Below are 17,248 nucleotides of genomic sequence, written 5' to 3'. Positions count from 1 at the left end.
GGTGACCTTTGAGGGTCACTTCCAACCCAGTGCAATCTGTGACTCTGAATTTGGAATAAAATCCTTGGCATTAGGGACCTGTAGGGCCACTGCTTTCAAGGCATTGAGGCCAGGAGGGATGCTTCATATTGGACAGAAACCTCAAGTGGGAGCAATTCTGAGCAGTCAGGTTACTCCATGCAGTTATTTTCTACAAACTCAAAGAGCAATGAATTGAAATAAATTTATAGGAAAGTTAACTCCCAGAAACAACCAACCAGTGAGCAATTCTAGCAACGTTAATGGACAATAAAGAGGAACAGATTTGCCTTCTTGTTTCCTGTGCAGCAAAACCAAGGACTCACCTCTTTGTACTGCGGGTAGAAGAAACTGTTGATCTAAAACCAAACAACAAAGCTCCCACAACCAAACCCAGAATGCCTTTTCCTGGGAAGTCTATGGAAGTGAAGAGCTCTAGCTTCCATTTCAAATGCTACTTTCAAAGGATACGGTCTGTACCAGGGAACAATGTTCTTCCAGTCAACAGCTCAGCCATAATGCAGCCCACCGACCAAATATCAACTGAGCAAAGCAAACAAAGCAGACAAAATCATGGCATGGAAAAAAAACAGTCTCAGAACCACCCTGTCCTAAAAGTACAGACAGCTTTATCCTGAAATCCTCTTAGGGCACCCAAACAGCCTGAGATATGCTGCAAGCTGACACTGTTCAGTAACCATCATCTAAGACTTGTTCTAGAGCAGGCAAATGTCCCTTCCAGGGCATAACTTGCAATGAGCACCACAGCTGGGGAGGAATCTGCACAACTGAACAGGAAGAAACCTGTCACAGACAACTCTGAGGAATGAATTTGTACGTGGCCTTACATTAACTCTACCCCAAAAACCACCATTACACTACAGATAGAGGACAAGTCCATGGACAAGCAAGAGGAAAACAGGAAAGAAAAGGAAGAAATGAAGTCTGAAATCTTATTGCCTCTGAGCCATGCACTCTCCTGTACAGGAGCCACTCTCAGCATTTGCTTTTCTCCCCTGTGCCTGGCCTGGAAGGGATGTTGGGAAGCATGGTATGCTGCTGGGAAGATACTGGGAACTGGGAGGAAGATATAACTGTGAAGAGGTGGCTAAGAAAAGAGGAGAGGAAGGGGAATTGCGTACTCCCTAGTAATTTCTTCCAGGCATTTTTCAGTGCATTCCCAGAAGCTTCCTAGAAACATACCTTCTCCTCAGCCAGACACATCCCACTCCCTTCAAAAACCACTGTGTTGGGAAAAGCAAGGTGCTGACAAAACTTTACTGATTGCAGTTTCAAAGGGTCAAGTTTGAAGAAGTCTTGTGAAGTCTGCCAAAACAAATTTTAACTGACGCCCATAGAACACACTCCAAATATTCATTCCGTGGCTTCCTTCTCCTAACCACCTACATCTTCAAATGGAAGGAGCAGGTGCAAAGGGCAACTTCTCTTCTCCCACAGCTGAAGAACTGAAAAGCATCAAGGCAGCTGCAGAGGTTACCTGTCTGGTTGTAGTGCATCCAGTTCAGCATGATCTCGGGCGCCCTGTACCAGCGGGTCGCCACATACCCTGTCATCTCGTCGTCCGTGTGCCGTGCCAGCCCGAAGTCCAGGATCTAGGGCACAGAAAGGACATCCTCTAACTACTGCAGTGGGACCATGCAAAGTAGTTGAAGCAAATAACTGGGCAGTTGTTGGATTGGGTGGAGGAGGGGTGGTGCAACTGTAAAGGCAGATGATGAAATGAGGATTTCACAACCCATTAAAGACACCAGCCTGGATCATGGTAGGAACCAACCATCAGAACTACCTCAGTATCTGTTCTCTAAAACAACCAAACCCAAGCCACAGCTGCTAACACTTCACTTTCAGAATGATTCATTAAAAACACTGGAAGAAAAACAGAAAAAACACCCCTTTATAGCTGGGAGAGACATTATTCCATTGGGCCACAAAAGGATTTCCATGTGGGATTATGTTCCCTCTAGTTCTGAGGGACATCCACAAGGCATTCAGGCAAACCAAGCAGACCATGGTTACATTACCTTCAGCTCACAGTCTTCATTTACAGCTAGGTTACTGGGCTTTAAATCCTGAAAAATTAAACACCAGCATTAAAGGTGCTATAGAGCTGCTTCCACAAGTCTGAAGTAGACAAAGTAAATGCAGAAAGAAAATGAATTCTGATTGGCTGCAAATATCAACTCTTCACACTCAGGAAAATGATTTGGTCCCAGAGGCAGTTCTCCCTTCTGTGGGGCCCTCAGAGGTGTCCCACATCAGCAAAATGCATAAAGGCTGTGCTGTAAGTGTGGATGGAACACACACACACAGAACCCCAGCATGGTGAGGGCTGACTTCTGGAGATCTCCCAAAGTCCAATCTCCCTTCTAAAACAGGTGCACACACAGCAGCTTGCCCAGAGTCACAATGGCCGAGGGGGATGGAATCCCTCCAGTGAGGGAGACTGCACAGCTTCTATGGGCAGCCTGCTCCAGGCCTCCAGCACCCTCACACCAAGAAGGTTTCTCCTCCTGTTCAGATGGAACCTCCTGGTTTCCAGTTTATGCCTGTTGCTGGGTACCACAGCCAAGAATCTGGCACCATCCCCTTGCCCTCTAACCCTCTAGATAATTACATTCAAAACCAGAGAAAATTGGCTTCAGAAAGATACAAGTCACACATAAGCAGCAACAGAAACTAAGGATTGTGACCACCACTTCCCAGATGTAACCAAAAGGAGTCTGAGGAATCCTTGTTTCTCTGTGTGCTATATTGTAAGATTCTGTGCTACATGTTTCAAGGCATGGGCTCTGCACAGGAAGCAATCTCCAGATCAATACTCACCCTGTGTATTATGTCAGCTGAATGGATGTACTGCAAGGCAAGATGACAAATATTTAACAGTCCAAGCAGGCTCCTTCTCATTCCTTCAGACAACACTGCCCTACCCCATCCCACACAACTCAAGTGCTAAGATGTGTCTGCAGGAGGAACCCAGAGCGCCTGTGCGTTTTAGGTAGGTGCTTCCATTAGGAACACCCAGAAGCATTGCCACCACGGGTAGGACAACACACAAACAAAACTGAGGACACAGAAGATTCACAGTCAAAGCAGATTAAGAGGGCAGCACAGCTCATAACGTTCCATAAAGTATACAAAACTCTTAATACATAACTTTACTGTCACAGAGCTCCAAAGAGGTATCAAGGGAAGGAACAATAGCAACAGGTTCTCCTACAATACATTAGGGAGGTCAGAGAGGCCCCAGCATGTTCTCTTGTGAAGCTCTGAGGATGCAAGACTCATCAAGAGCCTCCATCACTGCTCATGAGCTACCACCCTTCAGGCAGGATGGGTTAAGTACCTTGAGCCCCCGAAGGATCTGGTAGATGAGGAACTGCACGTGGTCATCAGTGAGTTTCTGGCATTTCACAATGTTGTTGAGATCTGCTCCCATAAGGTGTGTCACCAAGTACCTGTGAAGAAAAGGAGAGACACAGCCTGTGAAGCAATCCCTTCAGCAGGATTAGGATAGAAACCTCCTGTGAAGCTCCTGTAGCAGGGCTGACTGTCCCAGAGCTGAATGAAAGACAGTTCACAACACTTGAAGTAACACAGCAGATGAGCACTCTGATCCCTCCAGCACTGGGCAGCAAACCACAAGTGGACCAGTTTGGTGAGCCCAACAGTTTAGAATGTTGAGATACCTCTTGTGCTGGAATTCAGAGTTGTCTGGAAAGGATGGCAGATAAATCAAGGTGGCAAATTTTCCTATAATCATGCAAGGAAGACACAAAAGCTGCTTGGTTACAGTCTTTAGAAAAGTTACCTACACATCATTGAATTCTTCTAGTGACTTGGCAGGGGTGAACACATCCAGCAAGCCAATCACCTAGAAAGGAAACAGAAAAGTGAAAAACCACAATCACAGTAAATATGAAACAGTTAGTAAGATCCTTGTGTGGAGCAGGAACTACTCATTTCACAAGCTAGTTCTCTTCCAACTACACAAATCATTCTGATGTAGGCAAATTGGTGTTCACACAGGATCATAAATGTCCAATCCTTGTGCAATAAAATAATAAATGAAAGTTAAAAATACACAGCTGGTGTTTCAGAGCAGCCATCCACTTAAAACACCCAGCACACAGGGCTGGTGTGAGCACTGATATGGAGTAGCTGGGAAAAGCTGAAGTTTGTTCAGGAAAGAAATGGATGAGAGAAACAAAAAACCCAAACAGATAAAGCTGATTCCTCCTGCTCAATTCTCAGTTACATTGTTGAATGCAGACTGGAATCATAACTGGGAGAGTGCATTTGTCACACTTGTGCTGAATAATGGCTAGGAAAACTCAAGGATCTGTGACACAAGCAATGAATAATGATAACTACAGCAGAAATACAACAGTGCACTGCAGTGAGGACCTGCTTTCGAAAGAGCAGACAGCTTCACACTGCCACTTGGATTTTCTGCCCAAAGAGCTGCTGCTCCGCTTCTCACTTTACAGCTAAACTGTTGCACCAGTACAGAGTGAAAGGAAACGTATGAGTTACCATGCAGGAAAGCAGAGCTTTATCTTATCATCCCATAATTACCTCCAGGGTCATACACAGCATTAACAGGGAAAAAAAAATCCATCCTGTTGACAAATATTAGTCATTTTTCACTGAAACTTACTTTTAAACCTTTTATTTCTCTTTACAGCAATTAATATTTTATAAATATATGAGCTAAAGAGACAGGTTCTCCTCCTCCAAGAAAACTCTTCCCTTTTCAAGGCTACACCTCTCATCCTGGCTACACCTCCAGCAATAGCTCAAATGTGCTAACAACATCCAGAGCAGGATTCCTGTGTTCCCTTTGGGACCATCCCTTTTCTCCCCTTCTTTACACTGGCCAGGGATGCCAGGCTCAGCTGAGTTACCTCTAAGCAGAGAGCTAAAGACAGAAAATTCCAGCCAATCTGGACTAGGATTTGGAGAAGTGAGTAGGTAGGAAATGAGCCCCTCTGTTTACATCACAGATCACATTTGATTGAGGAAACTGAAAAGGAAAACAAGCAACTTTCCAGTCTCTCTTGATATAGATCACAGCAACTCCATTTCTAGACTCTTCAAACCCAAACATTCGCATCCATCCTGAGTAATAATTCTCATGCTCACAGTTTCTCTCTGGTGCACTCTTCCAGATCAGTTTTTACAGAACATTATCCACCCACTTTATAGAATCCCAGAGTTCCAGTATGGTGGGGTTGGAAGGGACCTCTGGATATCATCAAGTCCAACCTCCCTGCTAAAGCAGGATCACCCACAGCAGCCTGCCCAGGGTCACAATAGCCAGGTGGGTTGGAATCTCTCCAGAGAAGGAGACTCCACAAACTGTCCAGGCAGCCTGCTCCAAGGCCTCCAGCACACTCACATCAGGTTCAGGTAGAACCTCCTGGGCTCCAGTTTGTGCCCACTGCCCCTTGCCCTGTCACTGGGCACTACTGACAAGTCTGGCCCCATCCCCTTCATCACTTGTGTCTTGCCACACTCCCTGGCACAGCATCAAACTACCCATATGTACCCCCGAGTCTCACAAACACTCAGACACAGTTACTCTGCAGTGCAGCAATGACTCACTTCCCAGGAAGTGTGAACACCAGAGGATTTAGAATCCAACTGCTAACCTTTTGCTTTCCCCTCCCAGCATTTTAGGATATTACAGAGCTTATTAAATTCTTCCTCTGACAACATTTGCTCTCCCATCTGCTGAGTGCTGTGCTTCATGCAAGCTAACAAGGCCTGCTGGAATTTGGAAATGCAATGCAGCCACACTTGAGTGCTCTGCAGCTCCCTTTATGTGCTCAGCATTACCAGGAACCAGAGCAGAGACAGGATACAGAAAACCACCCCATGCTCAAGCCCCTTGAACCACCACAGCTTCCAGATGGGCTGGTGTGTTCTGTGCCACGTCAAACCAAGTGTTCTGCTTCTGAACTGAGCCCTGAAGAGCTGACACACCAACACTAACCTGCTCTGAACATCTCAGCTGCTGCAGGACTTCTAACCCACAACCTAGATGAAGTGCCCACAGAGGGGTGAGGGCATGATTAACTGATAATAAAGACTTCTATATATAAACAACTTCACTTCCTTTCGTCCCTTAAAGCTGCACAGGCTGTCTGCGATGCTCTGAAGTATGTAGATAGGCACAGAGAGTTGGGATTGCTCAGCCTGGAGAAGAGAAGGCTCTGGAAAGACCTTAAAACAGCCTTCCAGGATTTGAAGGGAGCTACCGGAGAGCTGGAGCCAGACTTGTTGCACTCAGAGAGCTCTATGAAGGGCAGGTTATGAGAGCTTTTGCTCTGTTGCAGTATCAATGTGTCAGTGAGTTAACACCACAACCACGCAGAGCTGGTCCATCCACTGCTACAAATGGAAGTTACAGCTAAAAAAGCATTTCAACACAACATTTGTCACATCCTATTTCATTTTCCTGTTGCTGATTTCATTGGACTGCTTGTATGAAAAGCCATCTGATTTCCATCCCCTCACCACCTCCTTTTTGCCTCTCTATTTCACCTACAGGAATCTAGTGAACATCTACTCCACATCCTCTGACACAGGGAAGTCAAGCAACTATGAAAAATCCTCCACAAGACACTAAAAACCACTTTGAGAATTCCCTTTTTAAATTAAGTTCTTTAAGTAACAACAAATACAGCTCACTACAGCAGGCAAGCAGGTGGTGACACCACCTTTGTCCTAAACCCTTAAGATAGCGTGAATGGCCTCAAATTGTGCCAGGGGAGGTTCAGTTGGGTATCAGGAGCCATCTCTTCACAGAAAGGGCTCTCAGGCACTGGAACAGGCTGCCTAGGAAGTAGTGGAGTCACTAACCCTGGAGGGGTTTCAAAGATACATGGATGTGGTTCTGAGGGACATTGTTTAGTGGCAGTGGTGGGATTGTGAGCTATAGGTGAGCAGTTGTACTTGATCACAAAGGTCTCTTCCAATCTCAACTGTTCTATGGAAACTGCCAAGGAAATATGAAGGTGTTTAATACAAAATGGGTTATGTATTTTCAGAGGTCTGGTTTTTTAACTACATACTTTGCTACAAATCAAATCCATTGGCCTCCTGCAAGCTCTGTATTTGGCATCAGAAAACAATATGTGCAAGGAGATCCTGAAAGACAATCCTGGTCACAGGATGGTCCAACTTCAGCCTGACGTTTGATACCATCTCCCACCACTCACATTTTCATGTTTCATGTGCTTCAGCAGCCGCAGCTCTCGGTAGGTCCTCTTGGCGTGGATGATGGACTGAAATGGTCGAGACAGCTTCTTAACAGCCACACGCAGCTCAGTTTTGGTGTCAAAGGCAGAACTGCAAGAAAGAATAATTACTTTTCCAACAGGAACTATTTATAGACACCTTCAAACCCACACCTAGCAACTCCAGGCAGCAGCTATCTGGACACAGAGTCACTGTTAAAGGCATTTCACAGAATTGCTTTGGTTGGAAAAGATCTTTAAGATCAATGAGTAAAATCATCCACCTAATGCCACCATGGTCACTAAACCACATCTCCAAGTGCTATGACCACAGATTTCTTGAACACTTCCAGGGATGGGGACTCCACCACCTCCCTGGGCAGCCTGATCCAATGCCTGATTGCTCTTGAAGCAAAGACACTTTCCTAATAACTAACCTAACCCTCCTCTGGCACATTTTCAGGCCATTTGCTCTGATCCTACCACCTGAGAACAGGGAGAAGAGACCAATCCCCACCTCACTTCAGTCTCCTTTCAGAGAGCAATGAGGCCTCCCCTCTGATCATCTTCATGGCCTCCCCTGCACCCTCTCTAACAGTTCAGTGTCCTTTTTGTGCTGGGGACTCCCAAGATGGACACAGCACTGCAGGAGTGGTCTCAGCAGAACGGAGCGAAGGGGCAGAATCTCCTACCTCCACCTGCTGCCTGCTCAGGACAAGGCTGGTTCTGGGCTGCAAGAGCACAGCAGCAGCAAATCTTCCAGAACTCAGGGCTTATTTGTGAGGAGCTAAAGAAACATAGGTCTTGAGCTGTGAATTCAATTACTCCTCTTTCTTCTCCTTGATGTTCTTATCTAAACCAGGTCTGATTTGTTGAAAAGGAAGGGAGAGGATGTGAACTCAGGGTTGTGCTTGATTCAAGGTAACAAAAGGGGAAAGGTGGAATGGAGAAAGCCAGAGAAGGCTAATATTTGTTAATTTAATTAACTGGAATTAATTTGCAAACAGACTCCTTATCTCAAAGTTGCTCAGTTTCCAAGGAATTTGGTACATGAGGCTTATGAGAAATAGAAAACAAAAACACAAGCTGGTTTCTATGGGTCCTTTCCCCAGGCCCTGTAAGGGGATGGCTGATCCTGCTGTGCATGATGGAGGAAGAGAATCTCCTCCCCTCCAAAGGGGCACCTGCACAGCACCTACAGTGCATACAGCTCCCTGGAAAGACACAAATACACAGACCACAGATTGCATCAAGTTGGAAGGGACAATCAAAAGTCATTTTGACCAACCCTGCTACAGTCAGCAAGGACACCTCCAATGAGATCAGGCTGTCCAGAGCCACATCAAGGCTGATCTGAACTACTTCCTAATGTCCAACCTAAATCTCCCCATCTCCAGTTTCAAATCATCGTCCCTTGTCCTACCACCACAAGCCCTTGGAAACAGTCCCTTCCCAGCCTTCCTGCAGTTGCCTTCAGGTACCAGAAGACTGCTCTGAGGTCTCCCCAGAACCTTCTCTTCTCCAGGCTGAACAAACCAAACTCTCTCCAGTCTGTCTTCAAGCTAGCCAGGAGACCACAGGACCACCAAACTGCCATGGCTGAATCATGGAATGGTTTGGGAGAGACCTTTCAAGCTCATCTAGCCCAACCCCCTGCAACAAGCAAGTCCATCTGCAACTAGACACCCAAAGACCCATTCAGCCTGGCCTTGAGCACTGCCAGAGAGGGACATTACTCAAGCTCAACCAGACTGTCCAAGAGAATGCCCTTATCAACCACTTCCACACACAGGTCACCCTTCACACCTGACTCAGCCTGGGCAGACAACAGCAGCCATTAAGCCTTCAGTTTTTCACCCTGACTTCCAACAAGCTTCAGCTACTCTTCTTAGTCACTAGAACACCAACATTTAAAGGTGCAGCACTACACAAAACACAGGATCTTGGGGTTATTAAGCTTCTCACACATGATTTTGCAATCTAGAAACATATCTAGCTCAGGCTGCAATTATCTGACAATATTTTAATGATACTCAAGGTGTTTTCTAGGACTTTGAGCAAAAAGAAGATTACTCATCATAATTCATCTCATGCTGTTGTGAATTAGTCATGAACCCTTAGCAGCTTTCAAACATTTAGGGGATGAAAGACAACACATACCAGAATCTCTTTCATCCTGAAAGCAGAGCATCCCTTTCACATTAACCACCTCAGCAGCTAAGCAGTCAGATTTCTCACTCAGTTTCCACAAGATGCTCTTGAGTGAAGATCTCAGAGCCACCAGCCTACCCTCAGCTATTTCAGACTTTGGAAGGAATTCAATTTCACCTTTTATAGAATCATACAATTGTTTCAGTTGGAAAAGACCTTTATCAGGTCCAACCATGATCTAACTTTACCAACCACGTCCTTCAACATCACTTCTCTGCAGCTTTTGAATATATCCAGGGATTCGACCACCTCCCTAGGCAGCCTTTTCCAACATTTGAGAACCCTTTGCAGTGAAGAAGTTTCTTTTAATGTCCAACCTAAACATCCCCTGGTGCAATTAAGGCAGTTTCCTATTGTTCTGTCACTAATTACTTGGAAGAAGAGACCACTTCCTACCTAATTCCAACTTCCTTTCAGGGAGCTGAGAGAGAGCCTCCTCTTCTCCAGGCTGAACAACCTCGGGTCCCTCAGCTGCATCAGCTCTGTTCTTCAGACCCTCCCCCAGCTTTGTTGCCCTTCTCTGGACACACTCCAGTCCCTCAATGTCCTTCTTGGAGTGAGGGGCCCAAATCTGGACCCAGTGTTTGAGGTGTGGCCTCACCAGTGCCCAGGGCAAGTGGACAATCACTCCCCTGGTCCTGCTGGCCATACTACTGCTGATCCCAGCTAGGGTGATGGTGGCCTTCTTGGCCACCTGGCACAAGCTGGCTCATCTTCAGTTGGCTGTTGACCAACACTCACAGGTCCTTCTCTGCTAGGCAGCTTTTCAGCCACCCTTCCTCAAGCCTGGAGTGTTACAGGAGGTTGTCGTGGCTGAAGTGCAAGACCTAGCACTTTTTTATTTGCCATTTTGAGGTCATTTGTGGAGCCATATCAAATTATCACTCCACAGTAGTGAATGCTCAGCCTCCAAGGAGAGCTGCAATCAGAACTGAAACGTGTTTTAACCCCCACAGTGACACTGTGCACAAGTCCAAGAAGGAAAAAATTGCACTGCTGCACATCCACAATCTAGATTTGCTCCTGAAGTGAGAAGGTTTCTAAGTTGAGTCACACTGAAGGTCTAAAGAACCTTCCCCTCCAGACAAAGGCAGGCCAAGTAACTTGCTGCCAGTACAGATAACTGCCTAATGTTTTTTAGGAGCCTGGAACACAAAGCTACACAACAGCTGTCACCTTGGAGAACATTTTAAAGAACACTAAGCTGCCTTTCAGCAGCCTTAGAACAGCTGCATTTCACTAATCATGCTTCAGCTAAAAAAGCTCAACTGGGAAGAAACTGCATGATCTACTGCTTTAGATCCCTTCTAAAACAAGATTATCATAAATTCAGAGTTTATCACAGCTTTCACATTTAACCTCTTCCATGGTACTGTGCTATGGCACAAACTGCATCCTTCTCACTCTAAGTGAGCCACAACCACAACTCTGAGCTAACCTGAATTGAATCCAGAATGCAAGAGGTTGGCTAAAACAATTGCTTCACAGAACCTATCCACACACTCAACTTACAGCACCTTGGAAACAACACCTGAAGCAGTCTGAAGAACTGCAGCACACACAAAATTACTGAAGAGTGCAACTGATTAAAACAGTAGATAGTCTGGATGCTAATGCTGTGCTAAGGCTGTTCTGATAATAGTGTGCTGCTCATCACTGGTGCCTATGCAAACACCTGCTCCAGCCAAACCTCTTCAGTGGTACCTCTGGGGCTAAATTATGCCCCTCTAGTCACAGACAGCATCACTGCTCCTGGCACTTTGTCACCAACACCCACCACTGACTTCAGTTCATACAAACATTTCAACCAGTCACTTTTCCACACGCTGTAAAGAAGTAGAATCTAATCCAAACCCCCTGCATGGAGAGGGACACCTCCTACTAGAGGAGGTTACTCAAGGTCCCATCCAACTTGGCTTCAAACATTTCCAGGGTTAAACCCCCATAACTTCCCACAACAATAAGAAGTTGTTGGTACAAGTTACTTGTTGCAAATCTTGTTTCTCCTCAGCTATGTTGGCTTTTGTTACTACGAAAGAATCACAGAATGCCAGGTTGGAAGAGACCCCAGAGGTCATCTGGTCCAACCTTCCCAAGTGATGGTGTAGTTGAAATGAGCTGGCCCAGCACCCCGTTGAATTGTCCAATCCACTGCTTCCCTTGGGAGACAATTCCAATCTCTGTTCTCATGGTGAAAATTTTTCTTCTGGATTCCAGTGGGAATCTCCCCAGCAGTAACTTGCTCCTATCACCCCTTGCCTTCTCTGTGAGACTCCTTGCAAGAAGGGTGTCTCCATCCTTCTGACAGCCATCCTTTATGTCCTGGTGCATAGCAATAAGCTGTCCCCTGAGGCTCTCTTCTCAAGGCTGAACAAACCCAACTCTCTCCCATGGCAGGGCTGCCAGTCCTGAGCATTCTCATGGCCCTTCTCTGGACACTTCCCAGCCTGTCTGCATCTTTTGTGCACAAAGATGCAATAAAACCCTTCTTGTAGGACAGACATACACTAATTTCACTTCTTGCTTCCCACGATGTTCAAACCACTTCCCAAGCTCTGCTCACAGCATTTCTGTGCATGTCCACCTGCCCCTTGCTCCCTCTTCCTCATGTGTGTCCTGCTGATCCCACCTGTGCAGCTGCTTCATTCCACACAGTTTGATGGTGCTGTTCATATCACTCCTCACACATCTGCCACACCTTATTGGAGAAGCAAGCATCAAGTGGACAGCAGGCAGCTGCATACTTTGGTTAAAAAAAAGATAAACCACAGAGGAATTGTTACAACCAAGCTATATTTAAGGTTGTCAGTGCACTTCCTCTGGAGTCTTGTGTTTTTAAATTACTTAAATCCAGTGTGTTCTTGCTAGTTAAATAGAGGAATTATCTCAGTACTCTCATAATACTCAGAAAATTCAGGGTCAGTGGTGGCACAATCGCGGGTGAAAAAAGAGAATTGAAACTCACACTGTAAGAAGCTGGATCTACATCACACATCAGGAAGAAATCCTTCCCCATAAGGGTGGTGAGGCACTGGAATAGGTTGTCCAGAGAAACTGTGGAGGATCCAAGCCTGGAAATGGTCAAAGCCAGGTTTGGATGGGGCCTTAAGTGACTGGTCCAGTAGGAGGTGTCCCTGCCCATGGCAAGGGGGTTGGAATTGGATGATCTTTAAGGTCTCTTCCAACTCAAACCATGCTAGGATTCCAAATCCCAGGTTTTGGAAGAGCTACATAGCCTGATGGTCTACAAACAGAAAAAGCAGCTTCTGCAGAAGAGCAAGTGTTGGCTGTTCAATTCCTTTCCAAATGAAATAAAGCAATACAGACAGGCTGAACAGGAATCCAACCAAAACTTTCTTTTTTACAAAGGTACAAGAACACACAAAGAACTGCAGCAAAAAGGGGGTGGGGGGAAAGCAACAAAGTAAACTCCTAAGAGAATGACACTGATGGCAAAGCTCAGCAGAACACCTCTGTGGTCAGGCCGAGCTGGCTGAACTCACGCCCTTTGCTGAGGCTTCACATGAAGCTGCAGCTGAGCTGTGAGTCACTCATCGATCCCAGCTCCCTCCTGCAACTTCCTGCTGCAGGACGCTGTGCTCCACGTGAAGCATAAAGCTGATAACTCAGGACCCTGCACACGTTTTGGGGTTGATCTGATTACAAAGCCTTTTTCAGGCTAAAAAAGAAACAAAAAAATGTTGTGTGAATATCCAAAACTGTTGCAAGAATTAAACGAAACAGGATTTCACACACCAGATGTCCCAGCAATTGTTACACAACTCAGCAAGGATCCATCTGAGGATACACAGTGATGTTTCTTGATGGTTTAGAACCAAATCCCTCCATCTCCACAGACTTTCAGATTTTAAAAGAACACAGATGCTGAGAAACAGCCAAGTCGGCCATTTGAACCCCCTTTCTCCAAGCCTGCACCCAATACTCCAGAAAACAAGAGGATATTTGTTCCAACTTCAAGAACGTGTCTCAGGTGCCTTAACCTGCCTGCAGCAAATGCCTCACCCTGCATCTACTGACTACAAAATCAAGCCAGGTTCTTACATATGAGGGTGTTCCAAGTCATACTCACATTAGACATTAAAAGCAGCCTACAGCAGCCAGCTCCAGAGTCTACATGATTCATTTGCTGGGCTAATTCTTTCTTTTTTAATTTTTATTCCCCCACTTTCTAGAAGTTCTTCATGTTTAAATGCCTTGTCTTGCAACTAAAACAACAGCACACTTTGGGGTGTTCTAATAGAACACACTGAAGTTTATGTAGCCATTCAGTTTAAGGGCAGTGAAAACCCCAGGATTTACTGTCCCAGATGTACTCCTAAAGCAAAGACTCGATGAAACTGCTGCCTTCCCTAAAGGGGAACTACAGGAAGCCTGAAGAGGGACCCTCAATAAGGGTGTCTAGAAACAAGGGGGAATGATTTGAAGCTGAGTGATGATCTATTTAGACTGAATCTCAGGAAGATGTTCTTAAGTACGAAGGTTGTGATACACTGGAACAGAGAGGCTGTAGATGCCTCCCTCACTGGAAGAGTCCTTGGGCAACCTGATCTAGTTGAGAGGTGTGCTCACAGCAGGGGGTTTGGAGTAGATGATCTCTGAGGTCTCTTCCAACCTGAGCCATTCTATAATATGATTCTACAAATATCATGAGGTCACTCCAGGAATATCAGGAACATCACATTTGCAGCTTAATAAAACCACACATGCATGCAGGGGGTTGCCTGTTGTGCTGCTAGGTTTCTCAGTGCTGCACTTTCCCTGTCACTAGTCCTTCTGAAGGGTATCTTTTCTGAAGCACTGCCTTGATAAGAACACACAGAAAGCCACTAGCAGGGGCTGCACCAAGACTTGTGTGCCACAAGCCTGAAATCACCTCCAACACGAGATTGTGCAACTCTGTTCAGGCCAAGATGAGACAATCTGTGAAAGTTTTGACACAGCAAACCCAGGAAATTCATGATGCAAACTCCACAGTTAAGGGTTGGGAAAACAAATTTTGGAAGTGTCACAGGCACAACTGAGATTGTAGGAGGGGACAGGGGAGACAAAAGAGGAATGGGCTAGACTGGGTAGGGGCAACCTGAGCATACAATGGGCACGGCACGGAGCAAATTAATTTCCGATTGCATTCAGCAGTTGCGTAACTCAGGGCACTTCCAGGGGAGTTTATCAGCTCCAGCAGCGAGCTCCATCTTTCACCACACTAAACACCTCTGTTTTAACAAACTTAGCACATACATTGGTTAATCTTGCTACTAGAACTGGCCACTCTCTCTTTTATGACCTATAAGCATTTGCACACCCAGAGCACAGCAGCTTGAAGCAATGCAGGTTATTTATTACAGATATTTACTTACCAACAGCTCTACATGAGGTTAGGAATAACTGACAACTTTGCATGTCCCTTCCAACCCAGTGCATTCTACAGTTTAACTCTGCAGCACATGCAAACCGACTCCTTACCCTTACTAGCAGAGCAGCAGCATGCATCCCTTCTTACACCATAAACGACGTTCACAACAGAAGCCTGCACATTATGTTAATGAAAAAGATGCATGCCTGCTCCAAGCCAGCACCACAGATGTGCCAGTCCTTATGCACCCACGTTTGAAAATTCTGCTCACACTTTGACAGAGATAATTAACTGTGAGTAGAAATCAGAACGTTCGTGTGGAGACAGTTCTTAACGCCCCAGTAATCTGCAGACACTTCTATGCAGCTCTGCTACACGACTGCCAGAGTCTAGGTATCAGACCACTACAAATACCACCTTGTCGTTGAGATTAAATGTGTGCAGCCCGGTTAACTCATGTTTAATGATCCAACATCCTTCCTTTGGAGTGTCTCTGATGAAGGAAGTGCTGCATTTCACACGTGTAACCTGTCGTATGTTTTGTTCCCATTAGGCAGGCATTAAAAACTAAGCTTTGTATTTTCCACCTCGTCCAGTTTCTGCAGGTCTCGCACCAAGACTTCACTCTGCCGGGCAGCTCATACTGCAGCATTCTGTCACTCTACAGCTATAAACCAAGATTTTCTCTGTTGATCTGCTATTGCCAAGAAAATATCGATACCTGTAAACCCAGTATTACAACTCAGGGATGCAAAAACAGCCCTTGCAGCCTTCCCTCTCCCCTCCCTGCCTATCCATAGAACCCAATTAGAATAATACAAACGCCTCAAACCTAACCTAGTCTTCAGGTCCATAAGGGAAATGGGACAAGAGCGCCAGGCCCTCAGCCCTGCAAACCCAACCACGGGGGCCTTGCCAGGATCCATCCCTCTCCACCCCCTACTTTCTAGCTGCAAAGAGGCACGGTGAAATATGTCTATATGAGCTCACTGGAGGTGGGGGGGGGAGGTTGGGACGCGATTATCTTCCCCTGCAAAAATGTTTCGGTGCCACCTGCCATGTGGTGCAATCCCCGTCGCATTCCAAAGGCAGGACTGCGGCTTCCCAGCGGCACCGCGCTCCAGCCGGGAGGAAAAGTGCTCCTCGCTGCTGCAGAGCCGGGGCAGACGAACCCGCGGAGCACAGGCAAGCTCCGCTCCCCGCCGCGGGTCCCCACAACCCGGGGCACGTTTCTCGGAGAAGCCCTGAGGGCAGCGGCCGGGAGTACGGACAGCAACCCCCCCTTTCCCCTGCACACCCACACACCCCGGTACCGTCCCTGCACTTACCAGACGGAGCCGTAGGCCCCGGAGCCGACTGGGGAGAGGTTCTGGTAACGCTCGGGCACCTCCCACACGGTCTTGTTCAGCTCTTGCCGGTAGAACTTGGGCCGCTCCTGAGACATTTCTGCTCCGGAGCCCGCCCCGCCCGGCCCGGCGGGAGGGGGAGGCTCTGCCCGGGGCTGCAGCACTACCACCGCCGCCACCACCTTCTCCAGCAGCGGCTTCTTCCTTCCTTCCTCCTCCTCCTCTCCCCGCCTCGCTTCTCAGGCGAGCGGGGGCGGCCCTGCAGCAGCAACGCCCTCCCCTCCTGCCGCCGCCCCTTGGCTGCCGCTACCGCTGGCGTTCCCCGCTCCCGCCTTCCCCTCACCTCAGGGGCGGCCGCGGGGTCAGCGGGGCGCTGCGGGTCCTGTCACCGCCTTTGCCCCTCCCTTCCCTGCTTCCCTCCCGGCTCCCTCAGTCCCTCTCCGGGTGCCCTCCGTACACCCCCTTGTTGGCGAGGGTCGGGACAGCCCCCGGAGGTTGAGGCGAGGTGAAGGGACGGTGGGGCTCGGCCAGGCGGCAGCGGGCGGGGCGGCGAGGGGCTGAGGGCCGGGGACCTCCCCTGGTGCAGGCAGCACAGCACAGCGCAGGCGACGCCTCCCGTCCTGCCCGGGGAAGGAGCGCCCCGACACACCCCCGGCGGCCGCGACACCGACTGCTGCCGCTGCTCACGGCAGCTCTCGCGAGAGCCGCGGCGCCGAGGGCGCAATGACCCAATATGGGCCCAGCGCGGCCGCCTCTCGCGAGAGCCGCCGGCGGCGCCGGGGCGGGCCGGGGCCGGGGGCAGCGCCGGGGCCGGGGCCGGGGTCGGGGTCGGGGTCTCTTGCGGGCTTGCGGCGTTGGAGGGTGCCAGTGGCACCCCTGGAAATAAACTGGAGCTGGGCACTCGCTGCCGCTCTGACACTGAAGCCTGCTTGGGGCCTTCCTAAGCGTGCGCGCAAAGGGTAAAGGTCACAGCAAGATGCACCTGGAGCAGGAGCGGTTCGCAGCTGCGGAGGTGTCGGTTCCGCTCAGGACTGTGA

The 17,248-nt window shown here is 47.9% G+C and overlaps 1 protein-coding gene across 2 annotated transcripts in view; it reads right to left on the bottom strand.

The window, feature by feature from the left end:
- Positions 1-16,917, bottom strand: part of MAPK14 (mitogen-activated protein kinase 14) — a 28,144-nt gene extending 11,227 nt beyond the window's left edge. For both annotated transcript variants that reach the window (XM_064173840.1, XM_064173839.1), the window contains exons 1-8: positions 16,194-16,917; positions 7,263-7,392; positions 3,852-3,910; positions 3,383-3,494; positions 2,863-2,892; positions 2,061-2,108; positions 1,517-1,631; positions 490-561 (exon numbers count right to left, since the gene is read on the bottom strand). In XM_064173840.1, the coding sequence (XP_064029910.1) occupies positions 490-561; positions 1,517-1,631; positions 2,061-2,108; positions 2,863-2,892; positions 3,383-3,494; positions 3,852-3,910; positions 7,263-7,392; positions 16,194-16,309 (682 nt within the window). In that variant the 5' untranslated portion in view covers positions 16,310-16,917. The remainder of the gene's footprint in view (positions 1-489; positions 562-1,516; positions 1,632-2,060; positions 2,109-2,862; positions 2,893-3,382; positions 3,495-3,851; positions 3,911-7,262; positions 7,393-16,193) is intronic.
- Between the last annotated feature and the right edge of the window lie 331 nt (positions 16,918-17,248).

This window comes from Pogoniulus pusillus, chromosome 39 (assembly GCF_015220805.1).
Source record: "Pogoniulus pusillus isolate bPogPus1 chromosome 39, bPogPus1.pri, whole genome shotgun sequence".
In the NCBI taxonomy this organism is placed as follows: domain Eukaryota; kingdom Metazoa; phylum Chordata; class Aves; order Piciformes; family Lybiidae; genus Pogoniulus; species Pogoniulus pusillus.
This window is presented reverse-complemented; position numbering and strand designations above follow the sequence as displayed.